This window comes from Sturnira hondurensis, unplaced genomic scaffold (genome assembly GCF_014824575.4).
Source record: "Sturnira hondurensis isolate 20B ecotype Veracruz unplaced genomic scaffold, ASM1482457v3 Scaffold0006805, whole genome shotgun sequence".
NCBI classification, from domain to species: domain Eukaryota; kingdom Metazoa; phylum Chordata; class Mammalia; order Chiroptera; family Phyllostomidae; genus Sturnira; species Sturnira hondurensis.
This window is the reverse complement of record NW_028079436.1, coordinates 2421293-2443970: the sequence shown is the minus strand read 5'-3', so window position 1 is coordinate 2443970 and position 22678 is coordinate 2421293. Positions and strand designations below refer to the sequence as shown.

The window sequence follows — 22678 nt, the reverse complement described above, 5'->3', positions numbered from 1 at the left end:
ATATTTGGATACATTACAAAAGAAGATATATGAATAACCAATAAGCACAAAAAATATGCTCAACATCACTAGGCATGATAGAAAGGCAAATTAAATTACAATGAAATGTCACTACACACCCACTAGAATTTCTAAAATTAAAAAAAAAAGATCAACACCAAGTGCTGGTAATAACTGGAATTAACATACACTGCAATGAGAAAATAAAATGGTGCAACCACTTTGGAAGACAGTTTGGCAGGTTCTTATAAAGTTAAACATAGATTTGCTTACAACCCATCAATTCCATTCTAAGTATCGTACCCAACAGAATGAAAACATGTTCATACAAAGACTTACACACGAATGTTCACAGCGGCTTTATACATAATCCCTGCCTCCCACAGTGGGAATAATCCAAATATCAATTGATGTATGGATAAACAAATTTTAGTATACCAATATAATGAAATACTAGTGTTTCATATAATGCAATCGGCTACTGAAACAATCAGACACATGGATGAATCTCAGAAATATTCTGCTGAGGGGAATTCTGCTGAGGGAGATATAAGAGTAAATATTGTAAGGGTTTCATTTACATGGAATTTTAGAATAGAAATTTAGAATTTTAAAATTATAGTGACAAGAAGAGTTAAGTATCTCGATTGTAGTGGTTGTTAACACAGGTGTATACAGTTGTCAAAATGCACAGAACTGTTCTGTCTTAAAATGAACCCAGGACTTGTATTAATCAAGTATGTGGTCAAGACACAGACATGGATATGACTGTCACGAGGGAAGGAGTTTATATTCAGTTACCTAGAAACAGAAGGCAAGCCACACTACACCAGGCCACAAGGAGAAGCTCCAGAGTGGGTTAGGAGTTAGAGAAAGTGAGAGAAAAATGTATCAATAAAGTATGGTTTTCTCAGGAAAGAATGGGCAAGGCAGGGTAACCAAGTTAAGCAGGTTTAGGATTGGCTAGTTTGAATAATTTCAGTGGTCTCCAAAGTATACCCACTGCCCCCGGCTGATGGCTGGCTTTGGGGTGATTAGAGCAGGGAAACAGCTGCCCAGGAGTATATGAGGCTCGGCTCGACAGAGGAGGTAGTTGGACAGAGGGGAGACTCTGGACTGGCTGGTCTGCACATGAAGGGCACACTCCTCCGAGAGTCCATCTCACCCTATCTCTAGGAAATTAGCTGGGAGGTGCAGTGTCTCCAGGATTAAGAAGGTCTCAAACATCCAAAAACCAAAAATTTAAGAGGCATCATTAATACATATATATTTAAAAGAGTGCTTTTCGTTGAATGTATATTTGAATAAAGTTCATTTAAAAATATGTTTAAGAATAAATATAACATCAAAGCAGCTAATTCACTAAAAGTGTTGCCAGCACCAAAAACATTTACTTAGTTTAAGAAGGAAAAGAACCAAAAATAATCATAGTTTTCCATAATAGCAGCATGGCTTAAATCTAAAATTACTTTACTCTAGAATATGGATTTTTATCAATTAAATAACTCAAAAACAGCTGTAATAAGAGGGTTTTGGAGGATGGGTGAAAGGGGGGAAGAGATTAAGGTATGCAAATTGCCAGTTATAAAAAAAGTCACAGCAAAGTAAAGTACAACTTAGGGAATGTAGTCAATAATATTGCGATTACTGTGGATGGTCTCGATGGGTATTAGACTTATGAAGGTGATCACTTCATAAGTTATATAAATGTTTGATCACAATGTTGTATACCTGAAGCTAAAATAATATTGTATGTCAACTACAATTGAAATTTTTTATTAAAGAAAAAACAAGAAAAAATGGCTGTAGAGACATGATCAGTTAGGATTTTTCTTTTTGGTTGGTTGTTTTTCTAAGATGGGCCCTATTTATCCAAAGGCACCCATCTCTCCTCTTTTCTTTTCTTGTCCAGTGATTCTCAAACCCAGATGCATATTAGAATCTGATAAAATCTGTCTGAAAAAGGGCCCAAATGTCAGATTTTTTAAAAAGCTTCCTTGATGGTTTTAACACATAGAGTGGAGCATTACTTCCCTACTGTATATCAGATTTAACTGGAACAGCAGTTGAATAAAAAATGTCTTAATGCCAGCATATCAAGGCGAAGTACAGAAAACATATTATAAACATTTATAATGGAAAACTACTGATACAGCGTATTACTTTGTGTACCTTCTCTGTATTTTCAAGCATGATGTCTCACATAAATCCAAAATAAACGTGAAACAAAACAAACAAAGCTATAGGTCACAAAATTAGAAACTGAATTTCTACTTTTCACAAAAACAGAAAAGTAAATATAATTCAAAGCATAAATGATAAGCTCTCAGACAATGTGAAAAAAGGAAATTACTTTTATTTCTTAAAAGTAATTCTTAATTTATTACTTAAATTATTACTATGTCCACTTAACTGATCTACAACTCTAAAAACAATGACTCTCCCACACAGCAGACTCCACAGTATAGCCCAGAAATTTTATCATTCCAGTTCCTGTTAACATTTTTGTATACATTTAGTCACATATACAAGAGCTTCTCCACTAGAATACACACAAGGGACTGTGTATTAATCTGGAGAGGCTGGATATACTAGAGATGGAGAGGAGAAAAAAGAGAAGAGGGGAGAGGAAAGACAAAAAGGAGAGGAGAGAAGCAAAAGGGGGGGGGAAAGAGAAGAAGAGAAGCACCTCAAAGAAACCTTAAACTGCATTCAACAGCATTATAGCTAGTATAACATTGGTAGTGTCATTTTGAAACTAATAGATATGTAATAAAATTAATCAATTAAGTAATGATAGCAATGTTGTTAGGAAACAGAATTTTCACCATAACAGATAAAAATGTAAAATCAAAAAAGTTAAATAAAAACACTATGAAATTTAATTTGAATCAGGTATAGTATTAACATTTATTTTTGTTCTCTGAAATGACCTATAAATGATGACAAGCTCTGGCAATGACAACCTCCCGGATGCAGAGAGGTCACTGAATACCATTCCTACCAAAAGGAACTGTGTGTGATCACTGGAGAAACAGCTGATTTCAGGCATGGATCAGAATATGCCTGTAATAGCACACTGTCATGCCAGAACACCACTAAGGTAAAAAACAACAACACTAGAGCCAATCTGAAAAGGCCCCCACTGGCCAAAGATGGTTCACCAAAAAATACAATGGCTGCAGTGAACTGTATCAAATATTAAGAAAACAAACAACAAAAACAAACATCAACCAAAACCACCTCCCTGGTCTCCTGTGAAGTTGCTACAACACCAAATCATTATTTTGAAAACTGGTAAATAAAACACAATTTGTTTGCCTTTACAGACCAGTTTCAGAAGAAATGATAATTATTCTCCAACACCTAATGAAATAATACAGTAGTTCAGCACTAACTAGAAATTTGTTACAAAGATAAATTCTTGGGAGTAGAGCCCAGCAACTACATTTTTACTGGCCCTCAATGAAATAATCCAATAATCATCATCAAGAGATGCTAAAACCATTAGGTGAAAGGATGATGGACAACATTAAAATGGAGAAATCAGGCTGATACCACTTGAACCCACTGATTAATCGTAGCATCACTAAAAGTAGGATGACCAGAGAATATGTGCTTCCCAGTAAAATGCATTAAGAAGCACACAGCACACCTATGAAATAGTCTTCAATCCTCCAAACACAAACCTGGACCTGAATCCAATCAAGCCACTAAATCTAATTACCAAAAGGAAAATAAAGTGGAGAGAGGAATAAGATCAAGGACACAGTGAGGAAGAAATCAGATTCAAATCCAAAACATGGGACATTCTACACACAAATTAATATGTGAACCTTATTAGGAACCTAATTCAAACTTCCAGCTCTAAAGAGACATTTCTGAGATAATTATGTAAAACTGAACATGAACTGAGTGTTAAATATTAGGGAATCACTGTTCATTCTTAGAGATAACAGTAGTCATTTAGAGATTCACATTCCAGTATTCACAGTGAAATGACAAGATGTTTATCATTTCCTTTAAAACACTCCAACAACAAAAAATTATAGTATTAACGCCCTGGCTGGTGTAGCTCAGTGGATTGAGCGCGGGCCTGTGAACCAGAGGATCGCGGTTTGATTCCCAGCCAGGGCACATGCATGGGTTGCAGGCCAGTTCCTTGCAGGCCAACTACCAGCAGGGGACGCACGAAAGGCTACCATACATTGATGTTTCTCTCCCTCTCTCCTTCCCCTCTAAATATAAATAAATAAAGAAAATCTTTAAAAAAAAACAACAAAAGAACTAAAAAATATATATATAATATTAATACTTAAAATAATCGGGGTGGGGGGGGGTCAGACAAAAAAGCCAAAATGGTGATAACTGTTGAAGATGGGTAGTGGTACAGTATGTTCTTCACGTTATTGTTGAAAATTTTTCACAATAAAAAGCTTTAAAATTTTTCAGATTAAGCAAAGTGCAATGATACATTCAAATCTCATTAAAATGATAGGAAGTGAAATATATATACATACATACATGTCTTTATAACATAGTGAATATGAGAACAGAATTTTCAAGGATAAAGAGATTTCAGTAAACACAGTAGAATCTCAGTTCTCAAACTTAAGTCATTCTGGAAAACCGTTTGAGAAGTGATTTGTTCAAAAACTGAATCTCCTTTGTTGACGCGTGACTGGTCACTGAGGTATCAGCATGAAAGGTTTGTCAAATGGAGAATAGAGACCCAAAGTTTTGTTAAGACAACTGAGACATTTTTTCTGTGAAAGACGTGGTTGAGAAGCAAACTGCTTGAGAACCAAGACATTCAAGAACCGAAGTGTGACTGCATTTGAAAGATGAAAAGTAGCAGCTGACTTTTTGAAAACAAGCAGCTACAACCCAAGTGTTAATATATGGGGATGTCAATGAGCAACCAAAACATTTGTCCCCTCAGAGTCCCTTGGAAACATAAGGCACTTTGGAAGGTGGAGTAGAGGTGGAGGAACAAAAAGCATATCCTTCACAAGATGTGAAGTTGGCCTCCTGCATCCTCTCTCTCTTAGTCATACTCCTATATAGATCTGATGTTTCTTCTCTTGGGAAACTGTCAAAGCACCAACCTCAAGGCTATTAGGGACTTCAGTGAAAGAGGTTCAGACATAGGGCTGAAAAAACAGAGGATTATGAAAAGAATGAACTTTTAAAAATTAAAAATACGATAGCTAAAATAAAAATAGACACAAAAATTCACCCAAAGTAATGACAAAATCTCCTAGATTCAGAATAGAAAGAGATAGGTAGAAATTGGGAGAGGAAAAAACAAACAAAAAAGACACTTAAAAGGATCAATACAGGAAGCTCCCCCTGGAGGACTTTACGACTAAAAGTTTTAGAAAGGGACTTCCAATCAAGATGGCAAGATAGGAAAGTACAGTGCTCAAATACTTCCACAACCATATAAAAATGACATCTGAACTACAGAACCACCATCATTCAGAACCGCCTGAAATCTAGCTGAATAGAAGTCCTACAATTAGGAAATTAAAGAAGCCCCATGGAGACAGATAGGATAAAGAAAGATTGCAGAACAGCCTGGTCCAATACACACATGTGGCAGATAAAAGGAGAGAAATCTTGGCTGCAGAAGTGCCCCCTGAGCAGCAAGGGGTCCCAGCCCCACTCCAGATCTCCCAGCCCAGGGGTCCAGTACCAGGAGGAAAAATCCCCATAGCTTTTGGCTGTCAAGAACAAGTGGGGATTGTGGCTGAGTGGGATTAAGGGCTTCTGAGTCCCAGGCAGTTCCTCTTAAAGAGCCCCCCATAAAGACTCACAGGACTCAATCCCTTTGAGCTTTAGCACTGGGGCAGCAGCCTGAAAGGAACCAGGGCCATATGGGGAGGAACTGAATTGTCTGGCATCAGGGCAAGAGTTGGGGTGCAGGGGGACAGCCTTCTGTCACACACAAGTGCTGACACAGGCCACTGTTCCTTTTCTGAGATGCCCCCATACCCCCAGTGCTGGCAGGCAAGTGCCACATGTGAGTCTCCATCAACCTGGCTCACAATCCCCCCAACACAGGTGATTCCCTTAAGACCCGACACACCTAATTTACAGCACACCCAAGCCACTTCCAGTGGCTTTTTCCATTTGGCCTCTCTTACCTCATGCTTCAGACTTTCATGAACCCTCTCAAACAAGCAGCAGCTAACCTCTGTGTGCCCTGTCTCTTGCTAAGTGCTGCCAGGCCTGCACTAGAGGCAGCCAGCCTTGGTTTGCAGCTAGGCCTCACCAGGCACCTCCAAGCCCAGCACAAGTAGCATCCATCTACAGATTACTCTGTAGTTCATGCTGGGTGGCCCAAGGCAGGGCACAGGTGGTGGCTGACGATACACCTTCCAGGAGGCCCCCAGAACCAGCACACCTGGTGACCCAATCTAAATTACGATCCTACCACCTCCATAAACAACACACTGAAGACTGGACTCAGTGAGCACCAAAGCCCCACTGAAGTAAGTCCTGTTCTCTAGCGTCTACTCCAGCACAGCAGCCTTTCAGCTGCAGTCGCAGCCATTCCTTCCAGCTGATTGTCCTGGGGGGTCAATCCCTCCCAGTGATGCCAACTGCAATCAAGGCTCAACAAAGACAGTGCACACAACCCACACAGGGATGCACCTGGAGCGCCCGACTCAGGTGACTAGGGAAGCTGCACCACTGAGCTCTACGGGACAACTACTACACAAGGCCATTCTACCAAGTTTGGGAGACACAGCAGATACAAACACTGGGAAGCAGCTAAAATGCAGACAAAGAAAGAGCTCTCAAATGAAAGAATAGGAGAAATCTCCAAAAAAAAGAACTAAATGAAATGAAGGCAAGCAAACTACGAGACAGAATTCAAAACAATGGTTATATGGATACTCAAGAAACTTAGTGATAACTTCAAGGAACTGAGTGAGAACTTCAAGAGCATGGAAAAGGATATAGAAATCATAAAAATTAACCAGTTGGATATTAAAGATATACTAACAAATGAAGAATAATTTACAGGGAATCAATAGTAGAATAGATGAAGCCAACAATCAAAACAGTGATTTGGAAAATAAGGAAGTAAAAAACACCCAATTAAAACAGCAAAAATAAAAAAGAATTTAAAAAAAAATACAGTGTAGGAAGAAGCTTCTTGGACAACTTAAAGTGTTCCAACATTAGCATCATGTGGGTGTCAGAAGGAGAAAAGAGAGAGCAAGAAAATGAAAACCTATTTTTAAAAAATGATGACAGAAAACGTCCCTAACCTGGTGAAGGAAATAGACATACAAGTCCAGGAAGCACAGAAAGTCCCAAACAAGTTGAACCCAAAGAGGCCCAAACCAAGACACATCATATGGCAAAGATTAAAGACAAAGAGAGAATCTTAAAAGCAGCAAGAGAAAAGCATTTAGTTACCTACAAGGGAGCTCCCATTAGACTGTCAGCTGACTTCTCCACAGAAGCTTTGCAGGCCAGAAGGGAATGACAAGAAATATTCAGAGTGATGAAAAGCAAGGACCTACAAACAAGCAAAGCTGTCATTTATGACTGAAGGACATATAAAGAGCTTCCCAGATAATAAAAAGCTAAAAGAGTTCATCATCACCAAAGCAGTATTAGATGAAATGTTAAAGGGTCTTCTTTAAGAAGGAAAAAAAGAAAGATCAAAAGTATGGCAATAACCCTGGCTGGTGTGGCTCAGTAGATTGAGTACTGACCTGTGAACCAGTGGTCGCCGGCTGGATTCCCAGTCGGTGCACATGCCTACATTGCAGGCCAGGTCCTCAGCAAGGGGTACACAAGAGGCAACCATACACTGATGTTTCCCTCTCTTTCTACTCCCCTTTCCCTCTCTAAAAATAAATAAATAAAATGTTTTTTAAATAGGAGGATTGCGTTATAGTCACATTATTCCAAGTAGCGTGCACACACACGAACCAGATTATTCTCAAGCAACATTCATTATTCTGACTCAGAATCAACAGTGAGAAGAAAAATTATAAGACTAAAAAGGATAAACTGAGGGGTGGGGGAGTTTGAGAAGGAATTCTAACATTTGAGCGCTTCCCATGCCATTTAACTCAAACAACTCTAAAACAGTAGGTGCAGTGAACACTGGGGACTGTACCTCCAGCATCCACCCCCCCACTCAGACATGCACACATAAACCCTTTAATCAAACATGATACTGCTTCCCAAGATTGTATATACAGAAACTACCGGGGCAGGTATTTGAACTCTAGTCCATCACACCAAGCTTCAACTCTAGAAGAGAAAGATGTGACAAGTTGAGGAGTTTGGACTTTTGTTAAACACAAAGGCTTTGGAACTCAAATGTCAGTGCACATATTAATTTCACCACTTACCACATGACCTGATGCAAGGTTCTTAACTTCTCTGCATCTCCATTACCTCGTGTATAAAATAGTGATAATCAGACTTAGTTTATTAAGCTATTATGAGAATTAAATAAATTAATATGTGTCAAGCACCTAAAATAGTGCTTGGCACAAAGTAATCCCCTATTAAGCAACAGGGAGTCAATGGAGATTTCTGAGTGACTTGATCAGAATTACAGTTCAGGAAAATCAATTCAGTAGAAAGGTGTAGAGGAGCACACACAAAAAGTGGGAAAGTGGCAAAATTTTTATGAAAAGCATTAAAGTCCTTAATGAAGATGACGACAGTGAAAAATAGAAAATAACTAAGATAGTGCAGAATGTGAAATCAACAGGATTTAACAAATGAACAAATTGTGGCAATTGCCAGAGAGAGAAGTAAAAGATGATTCTCTGATTTTCCAATTTAGTAGACTAAGAATACAGTGGTGCCAAGAACAGGAACAGAGAGATTAGTCTAGGGCTCCTTTACATAAAAAAAAGGTTTCTACTACATTTCATATAGGGACTTTATTTAAAACAAGTCTTTCCTAAAAGATAATTTAAACGCAGCAGGATTCAAGACAATAATTATGATATTAGTAAGAAATGAGGTCCAAGTTTTATAAACTGACTATTGAAGCTGTATTTTTCACTAGCCTGTTTTCTGTCAATAAATGTGGCTCTAAAAAATTTAATACCACTACACAGAGATGGAAAAGCAAATCAAATTAACAATAAAATACTGCATTTTTTACTGCAAAATTAGACTCAGGAATATTGATACCACAGATTATTAACATGTATTTACTTATAATTCTCAACTTTCCACTTTAATATGATCACACAGAATTTTCTATAAAGAATACAGCCCTGGCTGGTGTAGCTCAGTGGATTGGGCACGGGCCTGCAAACCAGAAGATCTCGGTTCGATTCCGGTTCGATTCCCCGTCAGGGCACATGCCTAGGTTGCAGGCCAGTTCCCAGCAGGGGATGAACCAAAAGCAACCATACATTGATATCTCTCCTTCTCTCCTACCCTACCCTTCTAAAGATAAATAAATAAAAATTTTTAAAAAGAATACTATAACCATTATTTCTAATATAAGATTAAAAGGTACAATCTATATTTGTAGGGGTAATATTTTATTTATTTACTTATTTACTTAACACGCCTTCCCTCAAGGATATGTTTGTTATTGACTTACACAGAAACAAAGGGAGGGAAGGAGAGAGGGATAGGGAGAAAAGAAACAAGGTGGGGAGAGACACACACATATCCACAGGTTGCCTCCCACAGGCACCTTGACTAGGGATCAATCCTTCAACCTAGTCAGGGGATGCGCCCTGATGGGGGGTGGAACCCACAACCTTTTGGTGTGCAGATGACACTCCAACCAACTGGGCCACCTGGCTAGGGCTGGAGGGGTAGTACTTTTAAAATAATAAAAACCCTTGTGAATGGAACAAATCTTTGTAAAACTTACATTGAAAAACACTGAAAAATTCTTACAGATATTGACAATGTTAAGAAGCTAGCTTTCAAGAACTTCAGAAGCTCAAAATGTGACATTAAATCAGAACACTGAAAGTGGAAAAAATAAGTCAGCACTACAGATTGTTTCTCCTACAGAAACAGAATGCTTTAGGAATGAAACCAGTTCCTTACCTCTCATTTACTCCACCTGTATCTCACTTCCCTCCTCGAACACACCTCCTCAAAAACAAAGATTAACATCACAAACTGTCTCCAACTTGACAAATCCAATAGATACTTTTCTGTTTCTCATCTCACAAGAGTTGTCAGCAATTAGCATACAAAACAGCTCATCATTCCATCATTTTGTAACATATTTTATTTCTCAGCTGCACATATTTTATTTCTCAGGGTAAACAGTTGTTCTTTCCAATTCTCTATCTATACCATGTTCCTATATGATTTCATGCACTCTCTTAGTTGCAATATTGACAGTAAGTTCCAATTCATATCCCCAGTCTCAACCTCTACTGTGAACTCCAGATTTACTTTATTTAATCTGTCAACTGGACATCTCTACGTGGGTAGCTAGCTCATTGGCAATTAAAACTAGACCAACTGTCCAAAACAGAACTTTTGATACACTCCTTCAACCCTCAAAAATGTTTCATATATTCGTTTTACAGGTATTTACTAAGCATATGCTCAGGCATTGTACTACACACTGGTACAACAGTATGAGCTTGGGGAAGACAGGTGAATTATAACAAGGGCTATGAAGGAAATAAACAGTGTGTTCTGACAGAAAATAGGGAAGAAGGCTGCTACTTTTGATAGGGTTAGGGTATTCGAGATAGGCCCCCACAATATTATGTTCCCCTTCACAAAATGGTGTCCACCTAACTGCTCCGGCCAGAAACCGAGGTATCTGTTCCCACAAACAACTCATCAAATGGTTCTACAGTGTTCTCATTCCAAAATGCACCTTGAAGTTGGAGAGAGCTCTCAGGCAAAGAAGAGAGACGTGGATAAGTAAAGACAACTGTGATGAATGTCACAGAAGGAAATGCAATAAGCTATGGAAGAAATTACAGTGAAACCTAATTCAATTGGGAGAAATCAGAAAAGGCTTCCTGGAAGGAGGATAAATAGGATAAATTCAGACAATCACAACAAAAAGCTAATGAAAAAGGTATAGAAGACTATGCCGAGAACAGGGAATAGCACAGTATGGCACAACCCAGAATAAAATAAGTCCAAGGTAATAAAATCATAGGAAAGGGAGATGGGAATAAAGGCCAAAAGAAAGCAAGAGATTATCAAAAACTAATGAGTTCACATCAAAAGGGCACATAAATTAATTTGAAGTCTTCCAATGGCCAAATATGGAATAATTTGACTATAATTGATTAATACATTAAAATCCAAGAACTCACAATGAAATAAAATTAAAACCTTCACTGAACTCATTATAAACTATTCTGAAAAAAAAAGATAAAGGGCCCCTGGTTGGTGTGGCTCAGTGGATTGAGTGCCAGCCTGTGAACCAAAGGATCTCGGTTTGATTCCCAGTCAGGGCACAAGCTTGGGTTGCAGGCCAGGTCCCCAGTAGGGGGTGTGCAAGAGGCAACCACACATTGATGTTTTCCTCCCTCTTTCCCCCTCCCTTCTCCTTTCTTTAAAAATAAATAAAATCTTTTTAAAAAGAAATAATGATCTTTAAAAAAGTGATAAAGGGAAACAATCAAATTTTTATGCTGCCTCTCCTGTGGCAAAGAGTAACCAAACAGGTAGTAAGATGAAGTTCTTCCAGGAAATAAATACAGAAAGAATTAGGATTTGGGTATTACCATGTCGCAACCCCCAACAAGATAATGAATTCAGGCAATGATCAACAAAAGACAGAAAAGTCATCAGTGAAAGAAGAATATTATAATGAAAACTAAGGCTGATACACCCAAAATCGCTAATCAATCTTAGCATCACTAAAAGTGAGACTACCAGACATTATGTAATTCTGATGGATAGAAAGTACACAACATCTACGGAATATTTGGAAAAAAAACCCTGAACCTAACTAAATCTAATACACTTTCTAACTACCAATTCACAGGAAATAGAGACTAAGTTCTAACAGTGGTTCTCAAATTTGAGCATCAGAATCACCTGGAGTGGAGGTTACTAAACACAGATTACTGAGAACCAATGAATCAAAAGAAACTGTAATGAAGCAAACAGTCAAACAGAGAATGTGGGAAATTTTACAGGAAAAATAACCCAGTTTCAACAACAAATCACATTTAAATGGGGGAGAAGACCATTATAGAATAAAAATTATTTAAGCAACATAACTGCAAATGCAATATGAAGACTCTCAAGATTACAATTCAACAAATCTACTACAAAAAGACATTTTGAGACAATCGAGAAATCTGAATATAGAATAAGTATAGATGAAATTTAAAATATTTGTTAATTCTGTTAAGTATAATAATAGACTAATGTCTATGTTTCAAAAAATGACTTTATGGAAAATTTTTTTAAAAATCAAGAGTACAGTCTTTGCAAAAGCCACATACCACACAGCACCACTTTAAGGAGTTTGTGCCTAAACTCAATAGTTTCACACATGAGCATGAGATCATCATAGTAACTACTTCTGGTTCCTGAAAGCCATGTGGTAACTAAGTACTGCATTAAGCACTTTACATAACTTATCTTGCTAAGTCTTAAAATAACTGAAATGAAGATACTAAATACTATACCTAAAATGGTAGGTATCAACTAATGATTATCTACTTGCATTTTTTTAAAAGGATAAAGTATTGAGAATGATTTGGAGAAAAGCAAGAGTGATAGCAAAAGACCAATTAAGTTGTTTCAACAGGTTTAGAATTCCCACTACAGACAAGTATGAGCAAATGTTCATGTATTAGAAATAAAACAAAAATAGAGAAATCATTTTTGAACAAAACATGAATTATGTCCTACAGACATTTAACTATGAAACAACCTTCTTCACCAAATTATTTTTTTCAAGATTATTTTCAAAGCAATCATTTTATATGTACTGCAGTTACTGAGCTTAGACTTAATCTTACTTCCACTGGAAAGTGGCCTGATGGAGAAAACATAAAGCAGCATCTTCCAAAATGCACCTTCTTTCCCAAACTCTTTAAGGGATAAAAACAAATTATTGCTTTAATTTTATAAATGACTGAAATAATATCCCCCCAGTGATACCCTTCACACTCATCTCCAGCTCAAGAAGCTTAGACAGGACAAGCACACAGAAATCTGTAAGTAAAGATCTTAACAGCGAAGAGGGAAGGGAAAAGGGTGATGCCTAACCATCTTTTCCAATAGGGTAACCATGAAAAACAATATTAAAAGACTCCTAAGGCTTCTTTATCAAAAGTTTCTCCTATGAGTCCTACTACAGCTTATCACCACTGGGTCATGTATATTGCTTACTCTAGGAGCTGACTCCTATGGGCTGAACTATAGTCAGTCACCAATGGCTAAATGTGTCCAAGCCTGATTTACCAACTTAAGCTAAAAAAAAGGGGGGGGGGTCTAGAAAGGAAAACATGACATACCGGTATGAACACTAAATTTTAGTCTACTCAAAACCCCAAGTTACATGAAAAGATGCTGAGTATCATTTCTTATTCAGAAATGAAATTAAAACCACATCAGGATGTCGCTACACCCTCTAGAATGGCTATAATCAAAAGATTCAAAAATGGATAATACAGTTAATTTTGTTAGATTTTTTACAATACAAAAACTTTAATTGCAAAATAGACTAACAATATCAGGTACTGGAGAGGACATGGAGCAACTGTAACCTTCATATATAACTCGTGAAAATACAACATGATACAACTTTGAAAAAGTTTAGCAATTTTTTTTAAGTTAAGCATATGACCCTTGGAATAAAGGGTATCCACCCAAGAGAAATAAAAATACATGTCCACATAAAGATGTGTGCACAAATGTCTGCCAACTGGTGAATGAACAAATCATGGTACATTCAGGCAATGTAATACTACTCAGCAATGAGATGTAAGGAACTACTAATACCAGCTACAACATGAAGGAATCTCAAAATCATTAGAGTTAAGTTAGGCCAGATACAAGAAACCAGTACCAGTGTGGTTACATTTACATGAAATTCTTAAAAAGTCAAAACTTCTGTCATTAGACAAGAAGCAGATCAGTGACTGCCCTGGGTGAGAAGGGGTTAAGGACTGCCTGCAAAGCAGCGAGTGTTCCAAATCTTCATTGGGGTGGTGGGTACTTAGCTGTATACATGTAACCAAAAACACAACATACTTGAAATGGTTCGGTTTTACTGTATGTAAATTATACTTCGAAGAAGTTGTTTTAATTTTTTTAAGATGTGGGTTAAATAAACCTGCAGATTTACTAGCTGTGGGACATTAACCAGTTTTCATTTTCTCACATGCACACTCATACACATTTTATTTTGAAAGTAACCAATTCTCTATTGTACTGCAGTTAATAGGTTTACACATGATTCTTATTTTCACTAGAAAAAGGACCATGTGGCTATCTGTACTGTTTGCTCGTCCTATCTGACAAGGTGGTTATGAAATACCACATGAGATAACTACTGAGAAAGTGCTTTGGCAACTCTGTAGTAGTATTACACAACTATACAGTAGACTTCATGTTTTTAAAAAACAGACATGAAAATGTTTTTTCACATGAATGACTTGAGACCGCTGAAAACTCAAGCACCCCAACCTCAGTCTTCGCCTAGAAACAGAGAGCCTATCCAGCCGTCACCTTTTTAATACCCTCCCTAAACCTGCTTTCTGCTGCCTCTCGATTTACTGGATGGCTCGGTGTAGTGTGATGTAGACCACGTTTTCATTTCCTGGAAAGAAACGAACACTAAAGAAATGTTTAAAAGAAGGTCCTTACGTGAGGATGGCAGGACATTTCCCAGCGGAAAAGGCCAAAACCTAGAAAACGATCCGTGAGCACTTTTCCAAGAGAATCACAATTGAGATTTTTCTTCCTTCAAAGTCAGTTACATTTCTTGCCATTTACAGTTTCACAAGTCTTACTGAATGTTTACTAGTGTGACCTGTGTTGGCAAGACTGGGTGACTAATGTTAATACCAAAACCTTTTAAACCAGTGTGGTAGTCATTTCACACCTTGGCCAGTCGCAAACTTGAACGGATTCTCATTTTTTCCTGCACGCACTGCACGGCCGGGTTCCTGGCTATCCCAGCAGGTGTGAGTGATATCTGACATTTAGCCTAGCTATATATACGAGTTTCCACAGCGCGACAAGCACTAAGGCTGTTTTGGAAGACATAACCTCTTCTTCAAATGCAGGCTGACGACTAAATTTTACCTTGAATTTAGTTTTGTATTACATCAAGTTTGACACTGTTAAAGTTTTTCTACCAGCAACAGGTCTAGCAACCAAAAATGAACCAAGCCTGTAGTGTCATAAAATATTTTGCTGTCGTTTTCAGTTTCCAAAGGCTCCTCTTAGTAAGAGTTCTAAAGGGATGATGATTCTGTGGTCAAAGCCACCGCCATGCTTCAACTGATTCAGTCCTGCCTCAGTCTGGTCAGTAGTGACCATAATCTCTTAGGTTTCACATTTTTCCTTCGAAGACACTGAGGCCGCTGGGTAGGGTAACCGCACACCTCCAATTATAGCTTCCAAGAAACCTGCAAGAACGGCATCTTGCCCACTTGCTCCTCCAGCCTGCCCTGCAGTCGCAAGGTTGGCCAAAACGTGCAGCTCTCCCCACACTACCAACCAAGCTGGAACGCAGCGCCCAGAGGGCGACTGGTCACGGGGAGGAGGGGAGAACTCCGCCTGGAGGACGGCGGCGGAGGTCCAACCCAGCCCGCGCCCAACGCTCCTTGCCGCCAGAAGAAAAGCCTAGGGACCTTACGCTCAGAGAGCGGTGATCGGTCCGGGGAGGCACAGCCGCGCGTGGCTGCAGAGCAGGGCGTAAACAAACCGACCCCGAGGAGGAGGAAGGGGCGACCCTGAGTGGGGGGTGGGGAGAAAGGACATCGCTCCGACCCCCCGGCGCAGGTCCGCAGCTGCCTGGCCCCTCCGACGGCGGCCTGGGTCCCGGCCCCAGCGCGCGCTCTGCTGCGGGCGTGGACACGGAAGGCCCCGGCGCGTCTGGAGCCCACAGCTACAAGGCCGTCGGTTCTGCGCCCCCAGCCCCGCAGCGCCCTACCTGAACACGCAATCTGGGTCCCGAGCGTCCCTACCGGGCGCGCCGGACCCATTCCTCTTGCTGAAGAGCTTCTGGAATAGCGTAGGGGCCATTCTGGCCAGAGCCGAGCCGGGGTCGCTACTCGCAGAGCCTGCTAGGCCCCCACTCCTAGAGCCGCCCTGCCACCCCCATGAGCGCCTCAGTCATATGACAGAAATTAGTCACTTCAAACGGCCACGGCGCGCGGGGCGGGGCGCGAGGCAAAGCCAGCGTTCATTGGCTGGCGGTGTGCCGCGTCACGTGGCGGCGCGCGGAGCAGGGGGCAAGGTGGGGGCGTGGGGCGGAGCTGACGCCCATAGGCTGAGGAGTGGATTCCCTCACGTGGCAGCTCACGGGGCGGGGCGTGCACGGAAGCTAGAGGTGGAGAAGGGAAAGGCGGGTCGGGAGGGAGTGGAGAGTGAAGGGAGGGGAGGGGAGGGGAAGGATGAGGAGTGAGAGTTGACTAGCGAAGCCAGGCGGGAGCGCGCTCAGGTCCGGATCTTCCGTGACGCTGTCAGTTGCCTTCCGAAGCCACAGCGAGGTGGTGTGGGGACGAAACCAAGGACTTTGGAGTGCAAAAGCTCTCGGCTCCCTGCCCTATGGTCAAAGAGAGATACTTAGAGCAGCACGGACAGCCAATCTTCCCTCGACATCACCCCATCTCAGCCCCTGTGGCTTTGCACCTCCACCCGGCGCCTGGCAGAGTCCCTGGACCACAGGGCAGAGAAGGCGCGAGTTACCCGTTGGGCCGCGGCCACAGGCCAGCCCGCGGGGGTCGCAGAAGCGCGGACTCAGAGCTTGACAACGAGGGGCTGGCTCTTGGGGTTTGACAGAAGACCCTGCCAGGACACCCGCCCTGCCCTAACTCCCTGCAGAGACGGCCTCCGCTGGGGACTGCGGGCAGCCAGCCTCAGAGTTGGCGACTAGCCTCGACCCCTGGGACACTGGGAATTACGTTGTCCCTTGAAAGGAGTCTGAAGATTTAGGCTCAATCTTAATGTCTAGGTATGAGGGATTGCGAGATTGTAAACAAATGGGTTTGATAGGATGAAAGTTTCTTTCCAAAGAAAAAAATCCATTGCTCATAAATGACTTCACGGTCTTATTAAACCCTGGGAGCCGAAATTCAGCAGGGTTTAGATCAAACTGGTCTTTAAAATGTTTGGCACCCCCACTCCAGAAGGAGAATTTTGTACTAGGGGATGCAATTCTCTGACAAATATGATGTCAAATATGCAATTCTCTGACAAATACAGCAAATGACTGGTATGTGGTTGGAAGTTTACACTTATTAAAACACTTTGTTGAGACTTTCATTTAACTAGGCGTACAAATCAAATAGTCTTTAAGTGGCTACCAAATCCTACTGATTTGCAGCCAGAGCCTCAGCTAGAAAATAAGTGGTCTAATATAGAGAATATAGGGGGAAAAAGAAAGTAATGGGCAGAATATACAGAGTGGGGGAAAAGTAGGTTTACGGTTGTTCGTATGGAACATAATGCAAAAATAATAATACAAGAATAAACCATTTCATGTACTTAAAACTGTAAACCAACTTTTGTCCCACCCTGTATATCTGAGAATATCAGTGGTCAACATGTTCAGTTTCAATAGTACAATATATATTTTTAAAATCTTATTTGTTTTTAGGAAGGGGAAGAATGGAAGAAAGAGAGGGAGAGAAACAATGTATGCTTGCCTCTTGCGTGCTTGCCTCTCGCATGCCGCCTGCTGGGGACCTGGCCCACAACCCAGGCACATGTCCTCAACTGGGATTCAAACCTGTGACCCTTAAGCTCACAGACCAGCACTCAATCCACTGAGCCACACCAGCCAGGGCTCAGTAGTATAATATTTTTTAAAGCACTATTGATATAAGATTGACAAGTTAACTTATTCATTCCATAAATGTTTAAGTGCACCTGGTCTAGAGCACTGGGGATCCAAGCAAACAGAAAAGACAGTGATAGAGCTAACTTTCTATATGAGGAGACAGTAACTACATAAACAAGGTAACTTTAGACTAGTGTTCTGAATAAGAACTAAGCAATGAAATGGAGTGGGGAAGGTCTCTCTGAGGAGGTCATTTTTGAGATGCTCAGGTTAAGATTCATTCAAAGTTCCTCTGTATCTGTACATTGACCAAGTTCCAGAGTCACTGAACAAAACAGGAGCAAAAGAGCAGGAGTCCATCATTTACACATTTAAGATAATCCTCTGAACTCCGGTGCCAAACAGTAACAGATTTATAATACAGAAAAAATGTACTAGGCATATTTTTCTCACAAAATGTGAACATGAAATAAAATTTTTGTAAACACAAATAAAAGTCAATGCAGTTTTTAAGGAGAAAATGGCCCTGACTAATGTTGGTCAGTGGGTTCATGTTGTACTGCAAACCGAGAGACCCTCGGTTCAATTCCCAGTCAGAGAACATGCCTGGGTTGTGGACCAGGTCCCCAGTTGGGGGCTTTCGAGAAGCAGCCAATATTTCACTCACACAGTCATGTTTCTCTCCCTCTCATTCTTCCTCCCTTCCCCTCACTCTAAAAATAGATAAAATATTTTTTCAAAGAAGTGATAAATTGCATATCCTATTAGTCAACTAATCAATCATTTAGGGAAGTTTGGGGGTTTTCTTTTATACTAGCAAGTGACACTAAGTGACTGTAAGTGTGAAAACAGTTTGAAGCCGTCTGTATAGGGCCAAAGACATTGCTCCTGTGTCTGGCACAGAGAAGAGAGTACCATAGTTCCAGTTCCCTTCAGAAGGAAGTTTCTAAATACAATAACCTTGTGTGCTTTCATCATGGAAAACAGTTACTCCATGGGTAATTATAGATATTACCAGTCAGCGAAAGAACATTACTGTGTGCGTAAGAGATACTTTTAGTATTCTCTAATCATGTCATGACTTCATTTCTGTAGTCTTAGTCTTACACTTGAAAGGTACAGAAAAAAACTAAGTTTACTTGCTGTCATACATTACATTCCCTTTATATTGAAACATAATACTCAAATTACAGAAAGAGAGCACTGATATCATACATGTCTGTCATTAAAAAGACATGAAATTATACTTAATTATGCAGATTAAATTGGAAATATTTTAAAGTTCAATAATAGTGTATATTTTTTATTTTTACTTAACACTACCTCTTCATCCAAAGAGGCTGAGGTGTCTTAAAGTTGTCTCTTTAATTTAGAGAGTCAACTAGGAGGAAATGTGAGAAAGAAAATAGCCCTGGCTGGTGTAGCTCAGTGGATTGAGTGCCGGCCTCCGAACCAAAGGGTTGCTGCTTCAATTCCCAGTCAGAGTATGTGCCTGGTTTGAGGGCCAGGTTCCCAGTTGAGGGCATGAGAGAGGCAACCACACACTGATGTTTTTCTCCCTCTAGAAATAAATAAAATATTTTTAAAAGAGAAAAAATAATGATCTATTCATTAATACTACATGGATATGGAACTGTTGGGTTAGGAAAACTAGACATAAGGCCTACACTTTTACACAGCAGTAGAAGATTCAGCCTCCCCATAAACCCCAAGGGCCTATAGGTCTCTGTCCACCTGCTTCCAATACCATAAAAGGGCAGTCTCTTCTGGTTACCAGATAGACGGAAAGGTGGCAATAAAACTGGAATTTTGCTCCCTTAACCACCTTGGAAATAAACATGACATTAATTGGGGGGAGGGGGCGTGACTTTCCTTGAAAGTCCCCCAGTCCGCCACGGATGAGAGTAAACATGACTGAGACATGATCTGCTTGGGGAGGAGAGGTGGCCAGTTTCCCAGAGAAAAAAGGCTTTGAGGAATAGCCAGTTTCTCAAGGGAAAAAGGCATTGAGCCCCTTCCTCCAAAGGCTTTTATTGGGTTGTAATACACAGGAATACAGGGCAGCAAGGATCAAACAGTAGATAACATTTCAAAGAAATCTGAGGGTTTAGTCTGAGTCAGTGTCTGTCAGGAAAGGGGGCTGCAGAAACTTTGGGAGATGTACTTATTTCCTCTTGAACCCTTAACATATAAATGAAAACACTCTTAGTAAAGCAGATCTCACAGGTTTATCAGGAAGTCTTTGTGATGCCAGATTTTTCCCCAGGACATGCTCTGGCAAGTCAAGGAGCTGCACCCTTCTTCATCAGGTATTCAGGCTTAAGGGGATTAGAGCCAGGAAGTGCTTCCCCCAGAGGACATGGGCTTTGTCAAAGCCAGGTGGGGGGTGGGGGGTGTTTCAGGAGTCCATTGCTCTTTGTTGCATGCCCCCCAGGCCTTCCATGATGGCCTCCCAAGTGGTTGAGTCTGGCTTAGGTTGCCCCTCCTCTGAGGGGTCTTACCCCTCAAGGACTTCCAACCATGCTTTGGGGGCAGGGAGGAAACTGAGGCAGCGTTTGCTACCAGAGACAAGCCTTGTCTCCTGCGGCTCACATCCCAGAGGTCATCGCTAACTCATCCTTAGCCACAGAGGGTAGAGTTAGAATTCCTGAAACTAGGCAGAGCAGTCCACAACAATTGTGCTAAATTCTTCCTGAAACAGATTGAATTCTCACTGATAGCATCTCAAAATAAGATATTGAGAATCAAGATGATAAAGTAAAAATGCCTAATAACATTTAGATAACCTCAGGATATTTCACTTTTAAAAATTCTTGACCTGGCCAGGTGGTTCAGTTGGTTGGAGCATCATCTCATAAGCTGAAAGGTTGCAGGTTCTATTCTAGGTCAGAGCACATACCTAGCCTGCAGGTTTGATTCTTGGTGGAGACACATGTGGAAGGCAACCAATTGATATTTCTCTCATATAGATGTTTCTCCCTTTCTCCCTGCCTCCCTCTCTTAAGGTTAGTGAACATATCCTCAGGTGAGGATACAAATAAAAATTTAAAAAAACCCTCTTAAACCAACAAATAATTTACTGCTATCTAATAAGGGAATGACAGTGGTTTGAGGCACCAGAAAACATTCATTTATTCAACGAATAAGTCTTGAGTCACTCCAAGGTGTCAGACTCTGTTCTGGATGCTGAGGATACCATGCTGAACAAGAGTCCCTACACTCAAGAACTTAGTTCTTAATGGGAAGAAGCAAAATAAACAAGATGTTTAGAAATTGTACTTAAAACTAGGAAAAAATAGTTGCTGGCAAGCAACTGCAGGGTGTCAAATTTAGATAGGGTGGTCAGGAAAGGCCTCATTAAAGATGTATAATCTGAACAGAGGTATAAAGAAGGAATGACAAGGAACTAGCATGGGAAGAAGGTAGTCGAGAACACTCTGGCAGAGAGGAGAAAAAGTACAAAGTCTCCAAGGCAGGAAAGGGTTTGACCTGTTTAAAGAAGAAAAAGGAGGCCAGAGTTGCTGAATATACTCTGTAGGAAGAATGTTTGAGATGTGGTTAGAAAATTGTAAGAGGCAAGATTATGTAGGATCTTGTAAATCATGGGAAGGAGATTAGGTAAGTGTGATGAAAGCTATTGAACCATCAAGGAGGCTACTGTGTATTTTAGGCAAGAGCTGATGGTGGCTAACGGGGATTATTTTAGAAATATAGCTAACAGGATTTCTAATAGGAGTGAAGGAAAGGAAATTAAGAACTGATTCCTAGGTTTTTGCCTTAAACAACTAAATGGAAGTCATTTCCTAATTTTAAAAAAAGATCAAGAAAAGCACACATTTTAAGAAGAAAATTGAGCCTGTTAAATTTGAATGTATTGAGTTTGAATTGCCTATTAGACACCCATGTGGAAGTTCTGAGAACATATGAGATCAGCCTGGAAAAAAGTCCACCTATTGTTAATATTATAAGAACGGTTTGCACAACATCAATGTAACCTGGTAGCCAAGGAGAGTGGACTAGAATGCGCATGCACAAACAATGATGACATTGCTGTACAAGTCAGTGGGGGTGATAGAAGTGTCATGAGTAATGAGCATGGGTACTGTGTGGCCATTGCATTCAAAATGACTGAGCAAGTAGAGCAACAAAGCTGCATTAAATTATGCATTAAGCTTGAACATTCCACCATGACAACTATTCCGATGACTGAGAAGATCACAACTATGGGCAACTGGTGATTGGCAGCTTCATCACAACATGTCCACTCATGCATCATGTCTTGTGCAGAGTTTTTGGCAAAATATCAAATCACCCAGGTAACTCAGCCCCTCTGGAGAACCAGATTTAGCACCTTCTGGCTTTTTCCAAAACTAAAATGACCTTCAAAAGGGAAGAGATTTCAGACCATTGACAAAATTCAGGAAAATATGACAGAGCAGCTGATGGCAACTGGAAGGACTGTGTGACATCCCAAGGTGCCTACTCTGAAGGGGACTGAATAGTCATTGTCTTATGTAAAATGTTTATTGTATCCTGTATCTTCAATAAATGTCTCTATTTTTCATAGTACATGCCTGGATACTTTCTGGACACACCTTATATGTACAGAAGCCAACATCAGAGGGAGAAATTAGGAATCATTAGCTCATACACAGAATTTAAAATAATAGAATAGATGAGTTTATATGTCAAGAAAGTGTATATAGA

At 40.3% G+C, this 22678-nt stretch overlaps 1 protein-coding gene across 2 annotated transcripts in view; it reads right to left on the bottom strand.

Annotated features, from left to right (window-relative positions):
* Positions 1-16325, bottom strand: part of FNIP1 (folliculin interacting protein 1) — a 121030-nt gene extending 104705 nt beyond the window's left edge. Inside the window, exon 1 of one of the 2 annotated variants that reach the window (XM_037050523.1) lies at positions 16121-16325. In XM_037050523.1, coding sequence (XP_036906418.1) covers positions 16121-16212 — 92 coding nt within the window. In that variant the 5' untranslated portion in view covers positions 16213-16325. The remainder of the gene's footprint in view (positions 1-16120) is intronic. The other variant, XM_037050524.1, reaches the window with a different exon arrangement.
* Positions 16326-22678: the final 6353 nt, after the last annotated feature.